The sequence below is a fragment of the Gymnoscopelus braueri genome (assembly GCF_963280865.1).
Source record: "Gymnoscopelus braueri genome assembly, chromosome: 18".
Taxonomy (NCBI): domain Eukaryota; kingdom Metazoa; phylum Chordata; class Actinopteri; order Myctophiformes; family Myctophidae; genus Gymnoscopelus; species Gymnoscopelus braueri.
In genome coordinates, this window is record NC_137618.1 from 48,414,171 (window position 1) to 48,431,670 (window position 17,500).

General features: G+C 43.4%; 1 protein-coding gene across 1 annotated transcript in view; it reads right to left on the reverse strand.

The window, feature by feature from the left end:
* The window catches only part of LOC308073402 (ephrin type-A receptor 6-like), a gene marked incomplete at both ends in the record, with an annotated part of 339,472 nt that overhangs the window by 128,809 nt on the left and 193,163 nt on the right, over positions 1–17,500 (reverse strand). Inside the window, one exon of the mRNA XM_080412276.1 lies at positions 1,577–1,918. Coding sequence (XP_080268402.1) covers positions 1,577–1,918 — 342 coding nt within the window. The remainder of the gene's footprint in view (positions 1–1,576; positions 1,919–17,500) is intronic.

Sequence of the window (17,500 nt, forward strand, 5' to 3'; positions counted from 1 at the left end):
GTATTTGCATCTACAAACAAGACCAGGAGACCTGGTTCTGCCAGACCCAGACTTCACATGACGTGTCAGCCTGTGTATATGCCCATGTATGGACGAAAGGGGGACAGACTTTTATGGCTGGGGCCTAAGGACAAAGTGACCAAAACCTGTTTTTTGCCCATGTATGGAGAAAACAGGTACAAAACATGCCCATGTATGGATGAAAGGGGGACAGACTTTTATGGCTGGGGCCTAAGGACAAAGTGACCAAAACCAGTTTTTTGCCCATGTATGGAGAAAACAGGTACAAAACATGCCCATGTATGGACGAAAGGGGGACAGACTTTTATGGCTGGGGCCTAAGGACAAAGTGACCATGCCCATGTATGGAGAAAACAGGTACAAAGCCTCATGTAAGCCAGACCCCCTGGGTCCGGCAAAAATATGGAGCGTGTTGTCTAATCTCAATGTGTCGTCATGGCATCAGGCTCAAACATATCAGTCAGCTCCATATATGGGCACAAATGACGTCAGGGATCTCCATATATGGGCATAAAAGGGACAAAGACTGACAGATACAGACACCTCCATATAAGGGCATAAAAGGGACATGGACTGACAGATACAGAGATCTCCAAATATGGGCATAAAAGGGACAAGGACTGACAGATACAGAGATCTCCATACATGATTATATCAGTCAGATTGGCGGTGCGTGGCCTGAACCTCTACAAAATGTTTGTTTACAGGCATTTTTTCTTTTTCTCCAGGATAAATCCAGGTTCAGCAGAAATCTCTTCACCCTGCACTGCAGGGTTCCTTTAATCCTGTAAATGATCCATTAGCTGTCTATAGAAAAGACCTGAATGTATGCAAATGCAGTCGTTACTAACAGTGAGACGTGCCACTGTCTCACCAGGCGGCCCTGATGTGTGAACAAGGGAAACAGGGGAGACGGGTAAGTTTGACCTCACATAATACGCTTTCATGGTATAACATGTCATCATTTGTTTCCAGGAAAACATATTTTGGAATTTTAAATAGACACACTTGTACACATGACATATTTAGGAAAAGTCAAGAAAGGGGAGCCCTCTACGAGCCTCGAGCTCAAAGAAAATTCAGTCCAAACCACCCATCAACACCACCCATCAACCCCACATCACTACACCACCCATCAACCCCACATCACTACACCACCCATCAACCCCACATCACTACACCACCCATCAACCCCACATCACTACACCACCCATCAACCCCAACCATCAACCCCACATCACTACACCACCCATCAACCCCACATCACTACACCACCCATCAACACCACCCACATCACTAAACCACCCATCAACCCCACCCATCAACCCCACTCATCAACCCCACCCATCATCACCACCCATCATCACCACCCATCAACCCCACCCATCAATCAACCCCACCCATCAACCCCACCCATCAACACCACCCATCAATCAACCCCACCCATCAACACTACCCTTCAACACCACCCACATCATGACGTTAGCTCGTAGCATTAGCGTCAGCCACATAAAACACAAACGGCAGCAGCGCTCACTCCATTCACTCAACTCACCTCCTTGGTCGGTGCTGACGGTGACGGCGGCCACGGGCCGGGGGAACGGCGAGCCCAGGTCGGACACGCCGTTGAGTGACTCCACCTCGAAGGTGTAGTTGGCGTGGGCGGAGAAGTCGGTGACGGTGACGGTGGCGTTGGTGAGGCCCTGCGGGCGTGGCAGGAAGCGCAGCTCCTCCTCGCAGAGGCGGCAGCGGTCAGGGGGCTCGGGGCCGCAGCGCTTGCACAGCACGTTGTAGGTGAGGTCGCGGCGGCCCCCCGTGTCGCTGGGCGGGGACCACTCCAGCTGCAGACACGTGTCGTTCAGGTTGAACACCAGATTGCGAGGAGGAGACGGAGGGCCTGGGGACGACATACATAAGACACATATTCATTACATGTTTTATTTTTCAATACTCTACAGCATTGGTTCTCAAAGTGGGGTCCGGGGACCCCCAGGGGTCCTTGAGGGAGTTCCAGGGGGTCCCCAGCTAAATGATGGATAGTAACCAAATGGACCCTTATGGGTCTGTAACTCAGAGTGTACAAATGGAACCAAATGGACCTGTTAGGGTCCATTTGGTTCCATTTGTACACTGAGTTAAATTTACATTGATTGTACAATATAAATTGGGGTCCCAGAGACAGAAATGTCATTAAATGGGGGTCCGTAGCCTAATGCATGTCAAACTGGGGGTCGTTGAAATTAAAATGGCTGAGAGTCACTGCTAGAGACGTAAAAATCTTCTCTTATGGGGGTTCCTGGCATATATTTTCAAATGGAGGTCCGCCGGCTAATAAGTGGGGGTCCTTGACATGAACAAGTTTGAGAAGCACTGCTCTACTGCAGGGGTCTTCAACGTTTTTCGGGCCAAGGACGCCTGAGAGAGAGATGAAGCAGAGACCCCCCCCCCCCCCCCCTCCCACTTTATTGTATAAAATTATCTGCGGATTAAACAAGCACTATCAGCACTATCATCTGTGTTAGATTCATGTTAAAGGTCTAGTGAAATGAAAAATAAAATAGTTTTTCGTAATTTTTGAGCATAGCCTATCCGTGGTCATATGGGCATGCCCAACAATAGATGCCAAACAAAAAACTAATTGTTTGAATTTTTGATATCAAAAGTCCCTAAAAAGCCAATCTTAATTACTTCCTGTGAAAAAAAACGTGCTGCATGATGACATAGATAAACTTTTAATGATTATAAATGAATCTGGATTTTGTTCACCTGTGTGATTCCCATAGCTGCATGTTCCTCCAAACATAAGCTGATTTTAATTACAGAACTACTCTGTTTTGAATCTCATTCAAGATGACATCCAGAGTGTATTACTCATTGTAAACTTAATCAGCACACTAAAATATGTATCTGAAAAAAATCTAGTTTAGAAATAAGCAACTTGGTAACAAACATTCTGCACAGTGGCCAAGTCTCTGTCTTCCTTAGCCAGCATGCTCCTGCAGCTACAAACAATATTACTGAGCACCACGTGAGGGAGGTTCTACCATGCCATAGCCTGAAGGGACTGAACCTTCTGATTGGTTGCGAGGCCGTTACAGACTGAAACTTCAAAATAAAGTGACCGAAAATGTCATTGCACTGGACTTTTTGTATTTTCAGACATTTAACCACTTTATTAAACCCATTAAGACCTGAGGCCGATTCTACAAATGCCTTCTAAATCAGTAGTTTTTTGTGCCAAGGAACCCCATATTGATATGTATTTGGCCGCAGACCCCATCTGAGAATGTTTTGTGCCAGGGACCCCCAGGAGGAGATTTGTGTTTAAAAAAAATATATTCAAACACATACATGATTTTTCAAAAATGTTCAAAGTGACGCGCTATGAGCTTGTATATCTGCTATTTTTGAGAACCACTGTTCTAAATCCTAAGAGTTTTTAACTTATGTTGCTATATATTCTGTAAATATATATATATATATATATATATATATATATATATATATATATATATACACACACACACACACACACACACACACACACACACACACACACACAACCCCTTGCAGCATGCAGCGTTGTGAGCTTGTAGATCTGCTATTTTGGGTGAATGTTCCCCTCAGAGTAGGGATTCTACGGTTCAAGTGGTTGTTAATATAATACAAATAATAAAAAGAAAAGACGTTCCTATCACACACAGATTTGTCTCTAAGGACCCCCTAGGGGTCCTGACCTGGACCCCCTATTGAAGACCCCTGATATTCTATTTTAGATGATTTGATTAATCAAAAAAGTAATCGATAGCATAATAGCCAAGAAAGAAATGGATAGTTGCAGCCCTACACACACAAACACAGTGCAGTATTGTTCAGTCCTCATATACTGTATTCACTCGTTCATCTTCATTACACAGACAAGTACAGCTGTAGATGGATCGCTTAACAGATTGGTATATACTGATAGATAGGGGGGTGTTGGGAAATGATATATAATCATCAGATAGATACAATTATCTTCCACGTTCCATATAGATGCGTCATTCATCCACTAATAAATAAAGATCCATCTTGTAATCTCTTACCACGAATATCTGAATTCATACATACATATTATATTACATGAGAACAATGCTAATAAGCAAAGATATTAGACTCCAGACATAACGATTGTATTATTGCACAGTTTAATGCATGCATGGATATCGTCGCTGTCGGGCATTAACTTTCTTTCCAGAACAAAACAAATAACCTGTATTACATTGGATTCAATGTCGTTATTTTAGTCACAAGTATATAGTTAATACTTTTAATACTTTTCATTGGTTCAATAAAACCCACAGCAAGACTGGTGCGTTTAGGGCTGTCACAATTATACATTCAAGTTAACAATTGATTGTCACACAAATTGAGATTAACAATTTAATTGTGTTTTTGGCATTAAACATTGGAGCATTTTTTTAATGCTGGTAATCAAACATTGCAGAGGGCACTTACAATTCTCTGGTGCGATATGCTCTTAGATTAACAACATTTATAAAGGTAATGGGTCACACTCAGAGTGGCAAGAGTGAGTTTCCTCTTTTAAAAGTTCTTACATGTCAAATGAACAAACGTTTCGTCTATCCAGCCTGACATTTCAATACAGGTCTATCTTTTTTCTTGGGGTGCGTTTTACCCCCTTTTCTCCCTAATTCAGCCAATAGTTTCCTCCCCACACAGATGTGTGTGTCGTCACTGCTGTTGTATCCTACTGACTCACCTGGCACCCTCCCCGCCCAGCTATCCCTCCCCCGAACACACAATATACAATATACGATATAGACTCTCGACAAAGCCGGATGCACCACGATGGATTCGAACCCACAACCTCCGTGGTGGTGGGCATAAATAAAGGTCTACCGTGGTCTTGTTTTATCTCTTCTCATCTTCTCATCTATCACCACAAGCCCTGTTTACTTTGTTGGATGACAAATAGCAAAACACCAGAACATTGCAGATCTGTTATTGTTGACATTTTTATTGTACGAATTGAGTGTGTGTGTGTGTACGTGCGCGTGCGTATGTGCGTGCGTGCATGCGTGCGTGCGAGCATGTGTTTGCGTGTATATCTGTGTGTTGGCGTGCACGGCTGTATAATAATGTATGTATGTATGTGTGTGTGTGTGTGTGCATGCATCTTGTGGGTGCATGTGTGATGTACGTGAATCAGTGAGTGAGCCTCTGAGGGCGTGCACGCCTCCTGTGCGTGTGTGTGCGTGTGCGTGTGCGTGTGCGTGTGTGTGTGTGTGTGTGTGTGTGTGTGTGTGTGTGTGTGTGTGTGTGTGTGTGTGTGTGGCTAGCTGTCAGAGAGATGAAGCTATATATCCTAGTGGGATTTGTCCTGCCACCCCCCCCCCCCCCGTCTGTCTGTCTGTCTGTCTGTCTGTCTGACTCGCTCTCTCTCTCCCCCCTTTCTCTTTCTCTCTCACCTTTTTATGTCATTCCATCCTTACGTTATCTCTCTCTACACATCAGTTTTTCTCTCTGCCACTCCATTGTAAAAAGGATTCAGACACACACATGCACAGATGCACGCAGTTTCCTGCACTCATGTCACTGTCCATTCTCCATCCCTCTCCCCCTCTCTCTCTCTCTCTCTCTCCCTCCCCCCTCCTTATCTGTGTCCTATGTTCTCTCATCACAGGAAGATTCACCTCTCACAGCACTCTACACCTCCATCCATCAGCTCCCTTTCTCCTCTTAGACCTGATTACTATCAGTTCACCCCCTCTCCCTCCCTCTCTCACACACTGATATGTTCTCTCCTTCTCTCTTCTTTTGTGTGCAACACCCATCTTCTCTCTAGAGGCATTCACTCTTTTAGACTAAGAGTCGAATATCCCCTCTAGTGACCCCTAGAGGATATGCTGCTCCTTACACCTAAACCAGAACACAGTACTTTGAACCGACATTTTCGTCCTTAAGCCTAGTTCACACCAACAATTTCGTCCTTGAGCCTATAGTTCACACCAACGATTCTCAAGCCTAGTTCACACCAATGATTCTATCCTTATAAGCCTAGTTCAGACCAATGATTCTATCCTTATAAGCCTAGTTCACATCAACGATTCCGTCCTTAAGCCTAGTTCACATCAACGATTCCGTCCTTAAGCCTAGTTCACATCAACGATTCCGCCCTTAACTAATTTCCTACCATACACGCATAAAGTCGTTCTATTAAATAGTCCACTTGCCCGCCAACACATGAAGATGTTCTATTAAAACAATTTGGCTCGCTTTTTTAGGCACCGTAACACAGCTTTGGGATGATCCATCGTCACTCAGAGAAGAAGTACGTGGATGTGACATCATTCCAAAAAACGTCAATTCCATCTGCCCCGGCGATGGGATTTTCTGAAAAACAGCTGTAACTCAGTTGCTGTTTTTTGCATTGAAAACCACCGTTTTCAGCGGGCCACAGCCCCAAAATGGCGGATCGCGGTTGGAATGTTGTTGTTCCTCTGGATACACAGATCCCTCCGCCTACCCACGGGGACTATTTTTTTTTTGTTTTTTTTTTGTTGGTACACAATGTCGCTTTTACTGCGTTTCAAAGATCATCGGATGAAGGTAATTACGCTGGCAAGGGGATAACAAACGATGTTTAATACCTTGGCGGGTGATGTGTTAAGCCTAGTTCACACCAACGATCCTTAAGCCTAGTTCACATGAACGATTCTTAACACATTCACTGCCAGGTATTAATCAATGAATTCATCCAAAACAGCCAGCATTTTTTTAAACTTATATTGACGATCCATGGAGAGCCATGGAAGCCACGATGTGCACACGGAGGTAAACAAAGGCTGTCTAGGGGGTGGGGGAGGGTCTCGTCTATCCACCGGAACAAAAACTTTTTTACCACCCACTGCTCCTGATACTTAGGATGGTTCAATGCAGATACTGTACCTCATTTCACTGTGTATGCAAATATACATACAGTGACAAATACCACATGTAGGAGTGTGGACTATATTATAATTATTATTAGAGATGTTCGATATTGAACTTTTTACCGATATTGTCCAACTCCTAATTTCCGATACCGATACCATCGATACTGATATATTTCACCCATGGTCAACTAATTGTCAGGTAACAATATCACATATCTAATACAATAAAATAGCAATAAAATCAATATAATATCTAATAAATCTAATATAATACAGTGATGTTGCTGGGCTTTCAATAAAGTGAGTCCCAGGACTCACTGGTGGTCATTTGAATGAGTCCCACTAATCTTAGAATAGATGTTGGCCTATTTGACAGTGCAGAAACATAATTGCTTTGATGCCTATAACACTAACGAGCGTCGCTCGTTAGCTGGACACAGACACACACACCTGCCCTCTGTAGTGCTCTAATTTTAAAGTGACTGGAGTCTGTCTCATTTCTCTGCAAAAGCCCTTGAATATGATGGAATATGATTAAGGATTACTGTGATTATGGTAAACTCACATTTGATATCACACACACACCATACAATAACAGCTCCTGCAACTGCAAAGGGGGGGGGGGTGGTTCAAAAACCGATATTTCCTGATATTACAGTACATTGTTAATATCAGGAGGCCGATAATATCGGACATCCCTAATTTCTTATTATACTTGGTCTTATGACTGTCGCGCTCACAACGCGTCAGTGCTTGTAGAACGTATATTTTCGTTGTGATGTTCCACACTGTCGTATGATGTGGCATGAATTAAGCATTAGAACGTTGCAGAGAATAATCAAAGAGGTCTCGATTACCACTTATGCTCTCACCAGCGGGGATTAAAATGATTAAATAAATACATTGAAAATGTTACAATTATATCATTATTAATACTTTTGGTTGGTTACAATTAGTTTGTTTAATGAGTTCCAGAATTGCAGGATGGGGTGGGGGTGTGGGGGGGGGGGGGGTTATTTATATATTCATTACAGCAAACGCGGTAAAGTGAAACACAAATTAAGCACCGTAATTAAAAAGCTACACAATTGCATTTAAAACTGTACACAAGTAGACATTTTGGCATTAAAAGTGGCACTAGAGGAAGATCAATAAATCAGTACAGGTTCATCCTGTAACATACAATATTATTACTGCATTACATTATGAGATACTGTGTGTGTGTGTGTGTGTGTGTGTGTGTGTGTGTGTGTGTGTGTGTGTGTGTGTGTGTGTGTGTGTGTGTGTGTGTGTGTGTGTGTGTGTGTGTGTGTGTGTGTGTGTGTGTGTGTGTGTGTGCATCGTCAATGTAGTCGGGCAGTGGATGCATTTGCAATTTCTGTGGACTATGTAGCTTACATACAAGAAGGCACCTCTCACCGGTGGACTCTACCAACAGCTGACACTACCTGACGGCCCCTCCCGTGAAAAGCTACCGGGAAGAGAGGCAATAGACCCGGCGGCCTTCCCGCGGTGGGTCCGTCCGCTGTCGGAAAAGCAATGGGTGGACTTCCAGGCCCATGAGAACAACTAGAGAGAGCGCTGTAACACCAAGCAGCAGTGCGAAGACTAAGAACTTTGTTTCCTCTGGTGATCCAGGCTAGGACATTATACCCACGGACTGTTTGTTGGAGGGTTTCGACAACTTGGGATGCCCAAAGACGAAAGGCTGGCAAAGTATTGTGCTGTCTCTGCCGCCATATGTGACGGAGCCGCCGGTACATGGAGTGCTGAGTGACATGCGTGTTGTATCATGAGGACAAATCCATGAGTTTGTGAATGTAACCTTTACTGCACCTAAAATATTTGTGTCCCTGTATGCTTTCCCTGTGTGTGGACATAAATACATTGCTAAACTGTGTGTGTGTGTGTGTGTGTGTGTGTGTGTGTGTGTGTGTGTGTGTGTGTGTGTGTGTGTGTGTGTGTGTGCGTGTGCGTGTGCGTGTGTGTGTAGCTGACAGTTTAGGCTCAATGTCCTGAGAGAGAAAAGGTCAAGGGTCAATTGTTAAATTGTTAAATTATCAGTCTTCATTTCCCAAAAGAAAATGCATGCATTTAATTCAGTCTGACCACCAGAAGCAGGGATAAAACATCTCCCCACCGACCACAGACCCCTCCCCCCCACACCCCACCCCCCAGCAAATCACCACCACACCTCTACCTCCTGCTAGTAGTGTAGCATCAGTGAGCCAGTCCTGCTATATTGAACCATCTGTTTCTTTTAATAGGCTTAATGTCACTATAAGTGGAACAAATATTTTACAATTTCAACCCCATCGGCTAAAATGATATCGGTCTCGTCACCCCCCAGTGTGCACAGCCGTCCCTCTGAACTAAGCCCTGACACAAAGCACACATACAGGTGTGAACTCTGACCATTTCAAAGGGAAGTCACTGGGAAGTCGGTGGGAAGTCCAAGCCATACAGAATGCCTATCTGGAAACCACTGCCAAAATCCCACCATGTACTTTCCATACACCTTGACAACAGCTTAGCTGGTGTGGCTTTCTCATGCTCAGATTTCACAGGCACAAAGCCACGTCACTACTTAAGGTGTGACACATGGCATTACCCCATATCCCTCGTGAACAGAAATCCTTTTTCTGTGTTAAGTGTGTGTGTGTGTGTGTGTGTGTGTGTGTGTGTGTGTGTGTGTGTGCGTGTGTGTGTGCGCGTGCGTCGCGAAATCGCAAAAGATACATGTTTAACACTGTGACCACGCGCCTATCTCTGAAGGACTAGTCCGCACCGCACCGATCCCTTCGCTGGCTTTTCTGTAGAAAGCGGGGCGATCATTGCAGAGGTCTTTCCAGTGACTGCCAGGGGGGAGAATGATAGCGGCCGCCGTGGCCACAGCTCCATTCACGCTGCCAGGGCCTTATCTAGCGTGAGAAAGGGAAGGTTAGGAACTCCCATGATGGATTGCGATCCTTTGTCTCGCCGCCACGTCTTCATCCGTGATTCACGGGCCGTCATTACGACTTCATATTTGCATTAAATCGCAGTTTACCCCCGGACTAATTCTCCTTTAATTAAAAAGCCATTTAGCCGTTTGAGATGGTGCCCGCCTGCGGGGGCCCAGGTCTACAACGCTCTCCCGAGGGGGAAAGTGAGTAGTTTGTCTTTTTCTTTAACGGTGAGACAAAGCCAAGTCAAAGTGGCCATGCAGTGAGTTTGCAATCCAAGATGTTTGCAGAGTAAGCATATAGAGAAAGGTTGGACTCTCAAACAGAGAGCCAAAGTCTCACTTTTTTACTTAGGCACTTTGGCAATATTTTTCACGGTAATGAGGCACAAGGAATTGAATTGTGTAGTGCGCAGAGCAGACCGATTTTAGCAATGATATGCTCTAGTTGTAAAGTTTATTTTGTTTTGTGTTTGTTGCTTCAGCTATAATCTTCATATTTGATTGGGGCGTTTTCTTTTCTTTTTGGTTTCATTCTGTTTTGTTCGGTTTCGTTCTTTCATTAAAAATGTGAGTTGATTGATAGAAGATGAACATTCCTGTGAGATAAGATACGATCAACCTTTATTGATCCCAGTGTGGAAATTCAGGTTTGGTAGCAGCAACAGCAGTAAGAGTGAAACAGAGGATACAGTACTGTAGCCCATGTTTCACTCTTACGGCCTTTGCAGTTAAGAGTAGAGAGATAAGAGTAAAGATTATATAATAAAAAATATAAATACAGTCATGAGTCATACAAAGTATGAGTCTAATACTAGACCAGCAGTAGAACAAGTACTCATATTTTTTACTTAAGTATAAGTATCATTACTGCAATATAGACATACTCTGTTGCAAGTAAAAGTACAAAAGTATTGGTGTCAAAATGTACTTAAAAGTACCAAAAGTAGAAAGTACTCAATATGCAGAATGTCGCATTTCAAGTTTTCAAATGTATAAAACTAGAAGTTCTGCCCCCCCCTCCCCTACCCCCCCCCAAAGAAAATGTCGTTTGGGGGTACAAAATCATGTAAAGCCACAGCCTTTGCAAGATGTTGCACATGAACTCTGCAGCCGCACTGAGGCGCTCCAACACAAACACTCTGACATTAAGCTTCACACAACAAACATCAGCAGCACACACAACATTCACCACAATGACAAACAAATTACGTCCACGCAAAAATAAGCGAGGGCTCGCTTATTTTGGGGTTAAAAAATCGTGGGAAAAAAAATTCCCCCAAAAAAGTTTTTTAATTTTTAACAGCGCATCGCGTCCTGCCGTCCTTCCTCTCTCTCCATCTCCTTGTCTCTCTCTCTCTCTCCCCTCTGGCCCTCTCTCTCTCCCTGTCTTCCTCTCTATCCCTCCCTCTCTCTTTCCCTCCCTCCCTCTCTTCCTCTCTCTCTCTCTCCCTCTATGTCTCTCTGTCTCTCTCTGTCCGTCAGCGAAAATTATCTCGCTGTGTTTGGCTAACTATTCTCTCTCTCCCACCCTCCCTCTCTCTCCCCCTCTCTCCCTGTGTGCGCGCATGGCTGTCCCCCCGCCCCACCCCCACCCCCACCACACACACACACACACACACACACACACAGAGACGTGCGTGGTGTCACTCTCTCCCCGTCTCTGGCGCGTTTCCGCGACTAATGTGACGCAACGGGACTTTTGAGATGGCCATGCCCAAAATAGGTTGACTTATTCGGATACATGCGTGTGACTGGCCGCCCCTGCCGGTTCTCTGAATTTGTATTTTTAAATAGGCTCTGTCATGATTAATTGACCACACATATGAAGTGAAACAACTAAATTCTATCCAAACGATATGTTATAAGTGAATTCCGTGCCTCAAAGAAGAAGTTTGAGAGCGTTTTATAAGCTAAAGTAAGAAGTGAAGGCACTCGCACCCTGACTCGCACAAACAACAATGGCTGCCGTTCGTCTTTTGTCGGCTGCACTCGGAGCCATTCGGGCTCACTCGAACTCGCCACCTGATTGGCCAACTTTTGCTGTCAATCACAGAACGATGAGCGACGACGCTGATAGGCTCGGAGAGTGAGGTTGGGTTGCCATGTCCAGGTGTTGTAAGCGTGAAGTGGGTGTAAATTGGTTAGAGAAAGTGCGTCGACGCATGCGCAGTGCGCAGCTTTGTGTTTTTTCATGAAGCTGGTTGCTTGTTGCTCGCGATCTGGCAACAGCGGTGCATACGCATGCGCAGTGCGCAGTTTTGTGTTTTTTCTTTCCCACTTCGTTCGTACAGCCAGTTTGCGGATTGTAGTATAGATGTATACAAATTGTTTGACAATAGCAGATCTACAAGCTCACAATGTGTCGCGACGCGACGCATTGTGAGCAGTAAACGCACTGTGAGCAGTATACGCATTGTGAGCAGAAAAAGTATTGAACATTGGAAATACTCCAGTAAAGTAAAAGTACCTCAAAATTGTACTTAAGTACAGTACTTGAGTAAATGTACTTAGTTACTTTACACCACTGAAAATACGTATCTTTAACAGTTCAGTTAACCAACAGTTATCTGTCACAGTTCTGTAGTGTACATCCTAGTAGTCCAAAAACAGCAAAAGGAGACTCAATTATAATGAATTACTGTGTGCAGCCCCTTCCATGTTTTTATGTATTAATTCATTTGAAAAGATGCTTCTGCCCTTCGCCTGTCATTTCCCCGGTTCTCCCGGGTTGAGTCAAGTTGAGGCGAGGTGAGCTTGAGTTTTCACATCACACAATGCTATGAATTGTGGGTTTTTATTGCCTCGAGTATAAAGTCTGCATCAACCAATAAGACGTATATGGTAAAAGGTACACAAAGGGCTCAACGTGTCTGCGAGAGAGAGACGGAGCTCTCATGCACTCATACCATGTCGCAGAGGGAGAACGCTGAGCCCTAACGTTCTTATTTGGAACACACATCAAAGCCTGTGAGTACGTGACTGCAGGGCCTATCGCTTCTTACAGAGCCTGCTGTCTGCTGCACAAGCAAAGCATATAGGCCTATACTTTTATTTGGGGATAACTGCTTAACCCATTTAAACCGGGAAAGTAGCCGTGTCATTTTAGACTTCTTTAGGCTATTCAAAAAGAGCAGATATACAAGCTCATGGTGCGGCACCGAGTGCCGCGCTATGAGCATGTAGATCTGCTATTTTTGAAAAAAATCTTGAACATGTGTGCAAATCTTTGAATAAACATTTTTTAAAGCGAACATTTATTTTACATATATTTTGTTCCAGGGACCTCCAGAAGCAAAGATTTGAGTTAAAAAGTTAAAAAAAAAATTGGAAAAAAAAATTCCAAGATTTTTCAAAAATAGCAGATCTACAAGCTTGTAGCGCGGCACTCGGTGCCGCGCTACGAGCTTGTAGATCTGCTATTTTTGAATAGCCCAAAGTATAAAATAATGGTTATAGCTAAAAATCTAAAATTACACAGTATGCGTTCCCGGTCTTAATGGCTTAAAGGTATGGTAAGTGATATTTCTTGGTTAAAACAAAATGTTTTTTGTCGTTGTTGTCGAAAGGTTAAAGCACTATATATTCTGATAGTAATCATTGCTATAGAGTGTTTGTTCAGTAACAGGGCTCTCCCCGTCTTTCCAGCTCTTTAATAGACACAAACACATTTCAGGTGGGTTGCCAATTACAGCAAATCCAGGAGAGAGTAGTGCCCATTTATCAGCTTTAATTTTATAGTGTTCCAGTTCCAATTTTGTCCACTCATTTACTTATTTCATCACTTCCATATTGGACTCGTTTATCCTGTATCCTGAGAGAGTTCTCTCTCCTGATTGGATGCAATTAGTATCCTGAACTGAAAAATGCCCTTTTGGTTTAATAAACGTGCTGGAGAGACAGGGAGACTCCCATTACGTTATTCTAGTAGAAGTGTTGATTTGGTCGACGAAAACTATGACGAAAAATCTTTCTTTTTTCACTGACGAAAACTAAATAAAAACTAGGCTATGATGACTAGGGCGGTTTCAGACTGGGTTCGTTTGAATCAAACCGGTCCCGAGTACGCTTGGCTGGCCAGCATTCACACTGCCCAAGATCCAATCGCACCAGAGAACACTTGCATGTATACCCCCGATCCTATAGGTGGCGGCATGCACATAGTGTTTCTTCTGTGGACACAGACGTCATCAACTATGCGACAATGTTTGTGCTGGGCTCGCATATATATAGGGTTGCGGCTGGGGAGTGAGTCAACGCACTGAGCGCTCAGCGCGTCAATGCACAGAATGCTGTGTTGTTGACGGACAACGGATGTACGCTTATGAGAAACAACACAAATAAAACCTGGTGAAACACTTGTGTGCATTAGCGCAAGATGAGGATACAGGAAACATTCAGTCTAAATGTCCAGTTTGCTAACCTTCACAACTACTAATACTTTTGTATTTGAAACTTTAAATTTCTCTAAATATTATAAACTTTCACGACAGCTTAAGTACAAAAATATATCATTTATGAAAAGGCAACTATAGTAGCCTATACAGTGAAGTCCGACTGAATGACTGAAACCTTGTATTGTGAATTGTACTTCCATGTACTGTTTCTCATGTCTCATGTCTAAATAAAGTACATCAATCCAACGTCTTTTCTTTTTTGACTCTCTTGGTGTGGGGATTATCTGGCACATGTATGTATCTGTTATGAAAGAGAAATTGCATCATGAGTGAAACGGCTATAGTCCTTGGGAAACTATAAACCTACGTAGGCCTACATCTAAATGAGTTACCATATTTACTTACAAATTTCAAATTACAAAGCCTTATAAGCTATATATTTCTGGGATGCATCGTAGCTGAAACTCCACAAGATACCCACAAGATATACTATATGCGCTGCTCGCGCACCTGAAATGCGCGATGGAGACCCGCCAATGTTTCATGACTGATAGACATGAAAGAAGGCCCTTCACAGCTAATAGAGAATTAAAAATTTTAAGAATCGGTTCAGAATTGAATGAGTAAAATTGTTAGAAAGGCTCCCATCATATAAGTTGATTATTATTTCAATTGTTATGTTCCACCTTAAGAGTAATATGCACCTGCCCACCTTAAGTGCGCAATGCATTCTGGGGCGTTTTCATTCATTCAGTAGCACCGGCTAGAAGAGCGGTGTTTTTGGTTGGCTGTTTTTGTCGAGTTTATATACCGTCACCTATTCCAAATAGCGGGCCACTTCCGTCTAATGGTACGCTTGCTTTCACATTGCAGCGTACCGTACCCGAAAACGCATGATCCGGATCCGAAACTGCCTCCGGAGGTGGTTTCGGGAACGGAACGGTTACCCGTTTCGGGGGACGATTCGCTACATTCACACTAGCCAAGCGGTCTGGAGTGCGCACCCGGGACCCGAGTGTGAAACGGCTCTAAAACTATGACTAAATATGTTGACAATTTCATCAACAAAAAAAAATAGACTAAAATGTTGGTGAGTGACTAGTGGAGAAGAGATCCAGTAGAACTAAAAGACAAGTCATTTTATGTTTGGTTGCGCTCGGGTGTTGCGCTCTGAAAATAGCAGATCTACAAGCTCAAAACGTGTCGCAGTGCGACACGTTGTGAGCTTGTAGATTGTAGATTTACACAACCAAGTGTAAAATCAGCCATTACGACGCCATCAAGGCACCGCCAACATACATTTTAGTCGACTAAATCAACTGTAGTTGACTATAATATGATGGTATTTAGTCGACTAAAACTAGACAAAAACTAAAACATTTCAGATGACTAAAATATGAGAAAAACTAAATGGAATTTTATTCAAAAGACTATGACTAAAACTAAATCAAAATTTGCTGTCAAAATCAAGTTGGCATTCAATTCACCTGCACAAGCCAAGGCACCAGAATGTCTCTGTCTGTCTGTCTGTCTGTCTAAAACATAATTGATCAATACAATTAAATCAGCAGAGAAAGTAGCATAGATAAACTGCTAATTAGTCTAATGAGTCTATGCCTGTCAAATGAAATTTGCCATATAAATAAATTTGACTAATTAAAAAGCTAATCATTTGTCTGAGAAAATGCTAATGAAAAGCCAAATTGAAGAGATTGAAGTTTTTAACCGGCACTTAGCGATGTTTAGACCGGACTCGCTTCCCTGATTTCTTGAGGTATAACGCAAATCCAGTTTAGGGGCATCTATCTATGAATGCATAAAATGTGTGTGTGTGTGCGTGTGCGCGTGTCTGTGCGTCTGTGTGTGCGGCTGTCCCCTGCATCAGTGATTCTCAACCTGTGGGCCTGGGGCCACAGGTGGGTCGTGAGGATATTGCAAGTGGTCCCTCACATAATTGGCAAAACGCTGAGATTTTAATGACAATATTACATCCTCCTATAATTCTACAAACCTCTGTGGTGGTGAGGCCAAAATTTGTTCTGTCCAGTTCTCCTCAGTGGCTGGAGCAATTGATCTGAATTTGCACACAGCCATAGGACTACAAATTAACGCCCACTTTTGACACAGCGCCGCTACTCCGGGTCCGTTAGAACGATGAACTGCAGCTCTCAATGCAATCTCTATGAGAGGCATTGTAAAATACCGTCATTTCACTGGTTAACTACTGAGGCTGTAGCGATTTTTTTTGTGTTCTATTAAACTGTCCCATTTGTTTAATTTGTCCTTTTTAATGTCCCATATCTGTCATCTCGATATACCACCCACAATATACAATAATATACTCCATCAGTATGTCAAAACCGCTAGCATCGGAGATCTAGAGTTTAAGTGGTCGCATGGTATATACGTCACGGACGTATCCCTTGAGGTTTTCAATACCCAGAAAACCGGCGAAAGTGGCCGTTATCAAGATGTTTTGGTCATTATCTCTGGAACAGAAGGTCCAATCTACTCAGTTCAAAGCTTGTTGGATGCGTGACTTTGAAGACATTAAGCACGCAATGACATTTTCGGGTTATTTGTTTTTTTTAGGGGAGGCGAGATCTTAGTTGGGCAGGCGACCGTCTGTCCTGCCTCTACAGTGGGTACGCCACTGGTCGGCGCTCGGCGCTCGTAAAGACAGTGATGTCACTGAAATGCGACAACTTGTCTGTCTGCTGTCTACCCTCTGCTGTGTTAACATTATGTGTAACTCGTTAAAGTGGCAAATTAAATGTGAAACACATCAACTATTAAGAAAACAAGAAGATATGTTGACAAAGACCCTCCATACATTTGGAAACATGTTTTTATTTAAATCAATATCGTCTTCAGTTAATGTAGGAATATTTTAAAAGTAGGCTAACTCTCATATCCTCTCATAGGGAATGCATTGGCAGGTGCAGTTCATAGTTCTAACGGACCCCGAGTAGCGGCGCTGTGTCAAAAGTGGGCGGAATTTGTAGGCCTTCCGCTTCCGGTCGTGTGTGTCTATTGACCCTTACCATGTGCACGGAACAGCGAAGCCCGTTTTTCCGATTTCACCAAATCTCAGCTTTTTATTAACGTTTTTGTGAACTGCCTCCCGGTTTGCCAGATCCTGTGCGCATATCCCCCCACGGGTATGGACTAGTTAATATTAAACAATTAATGTAACAATA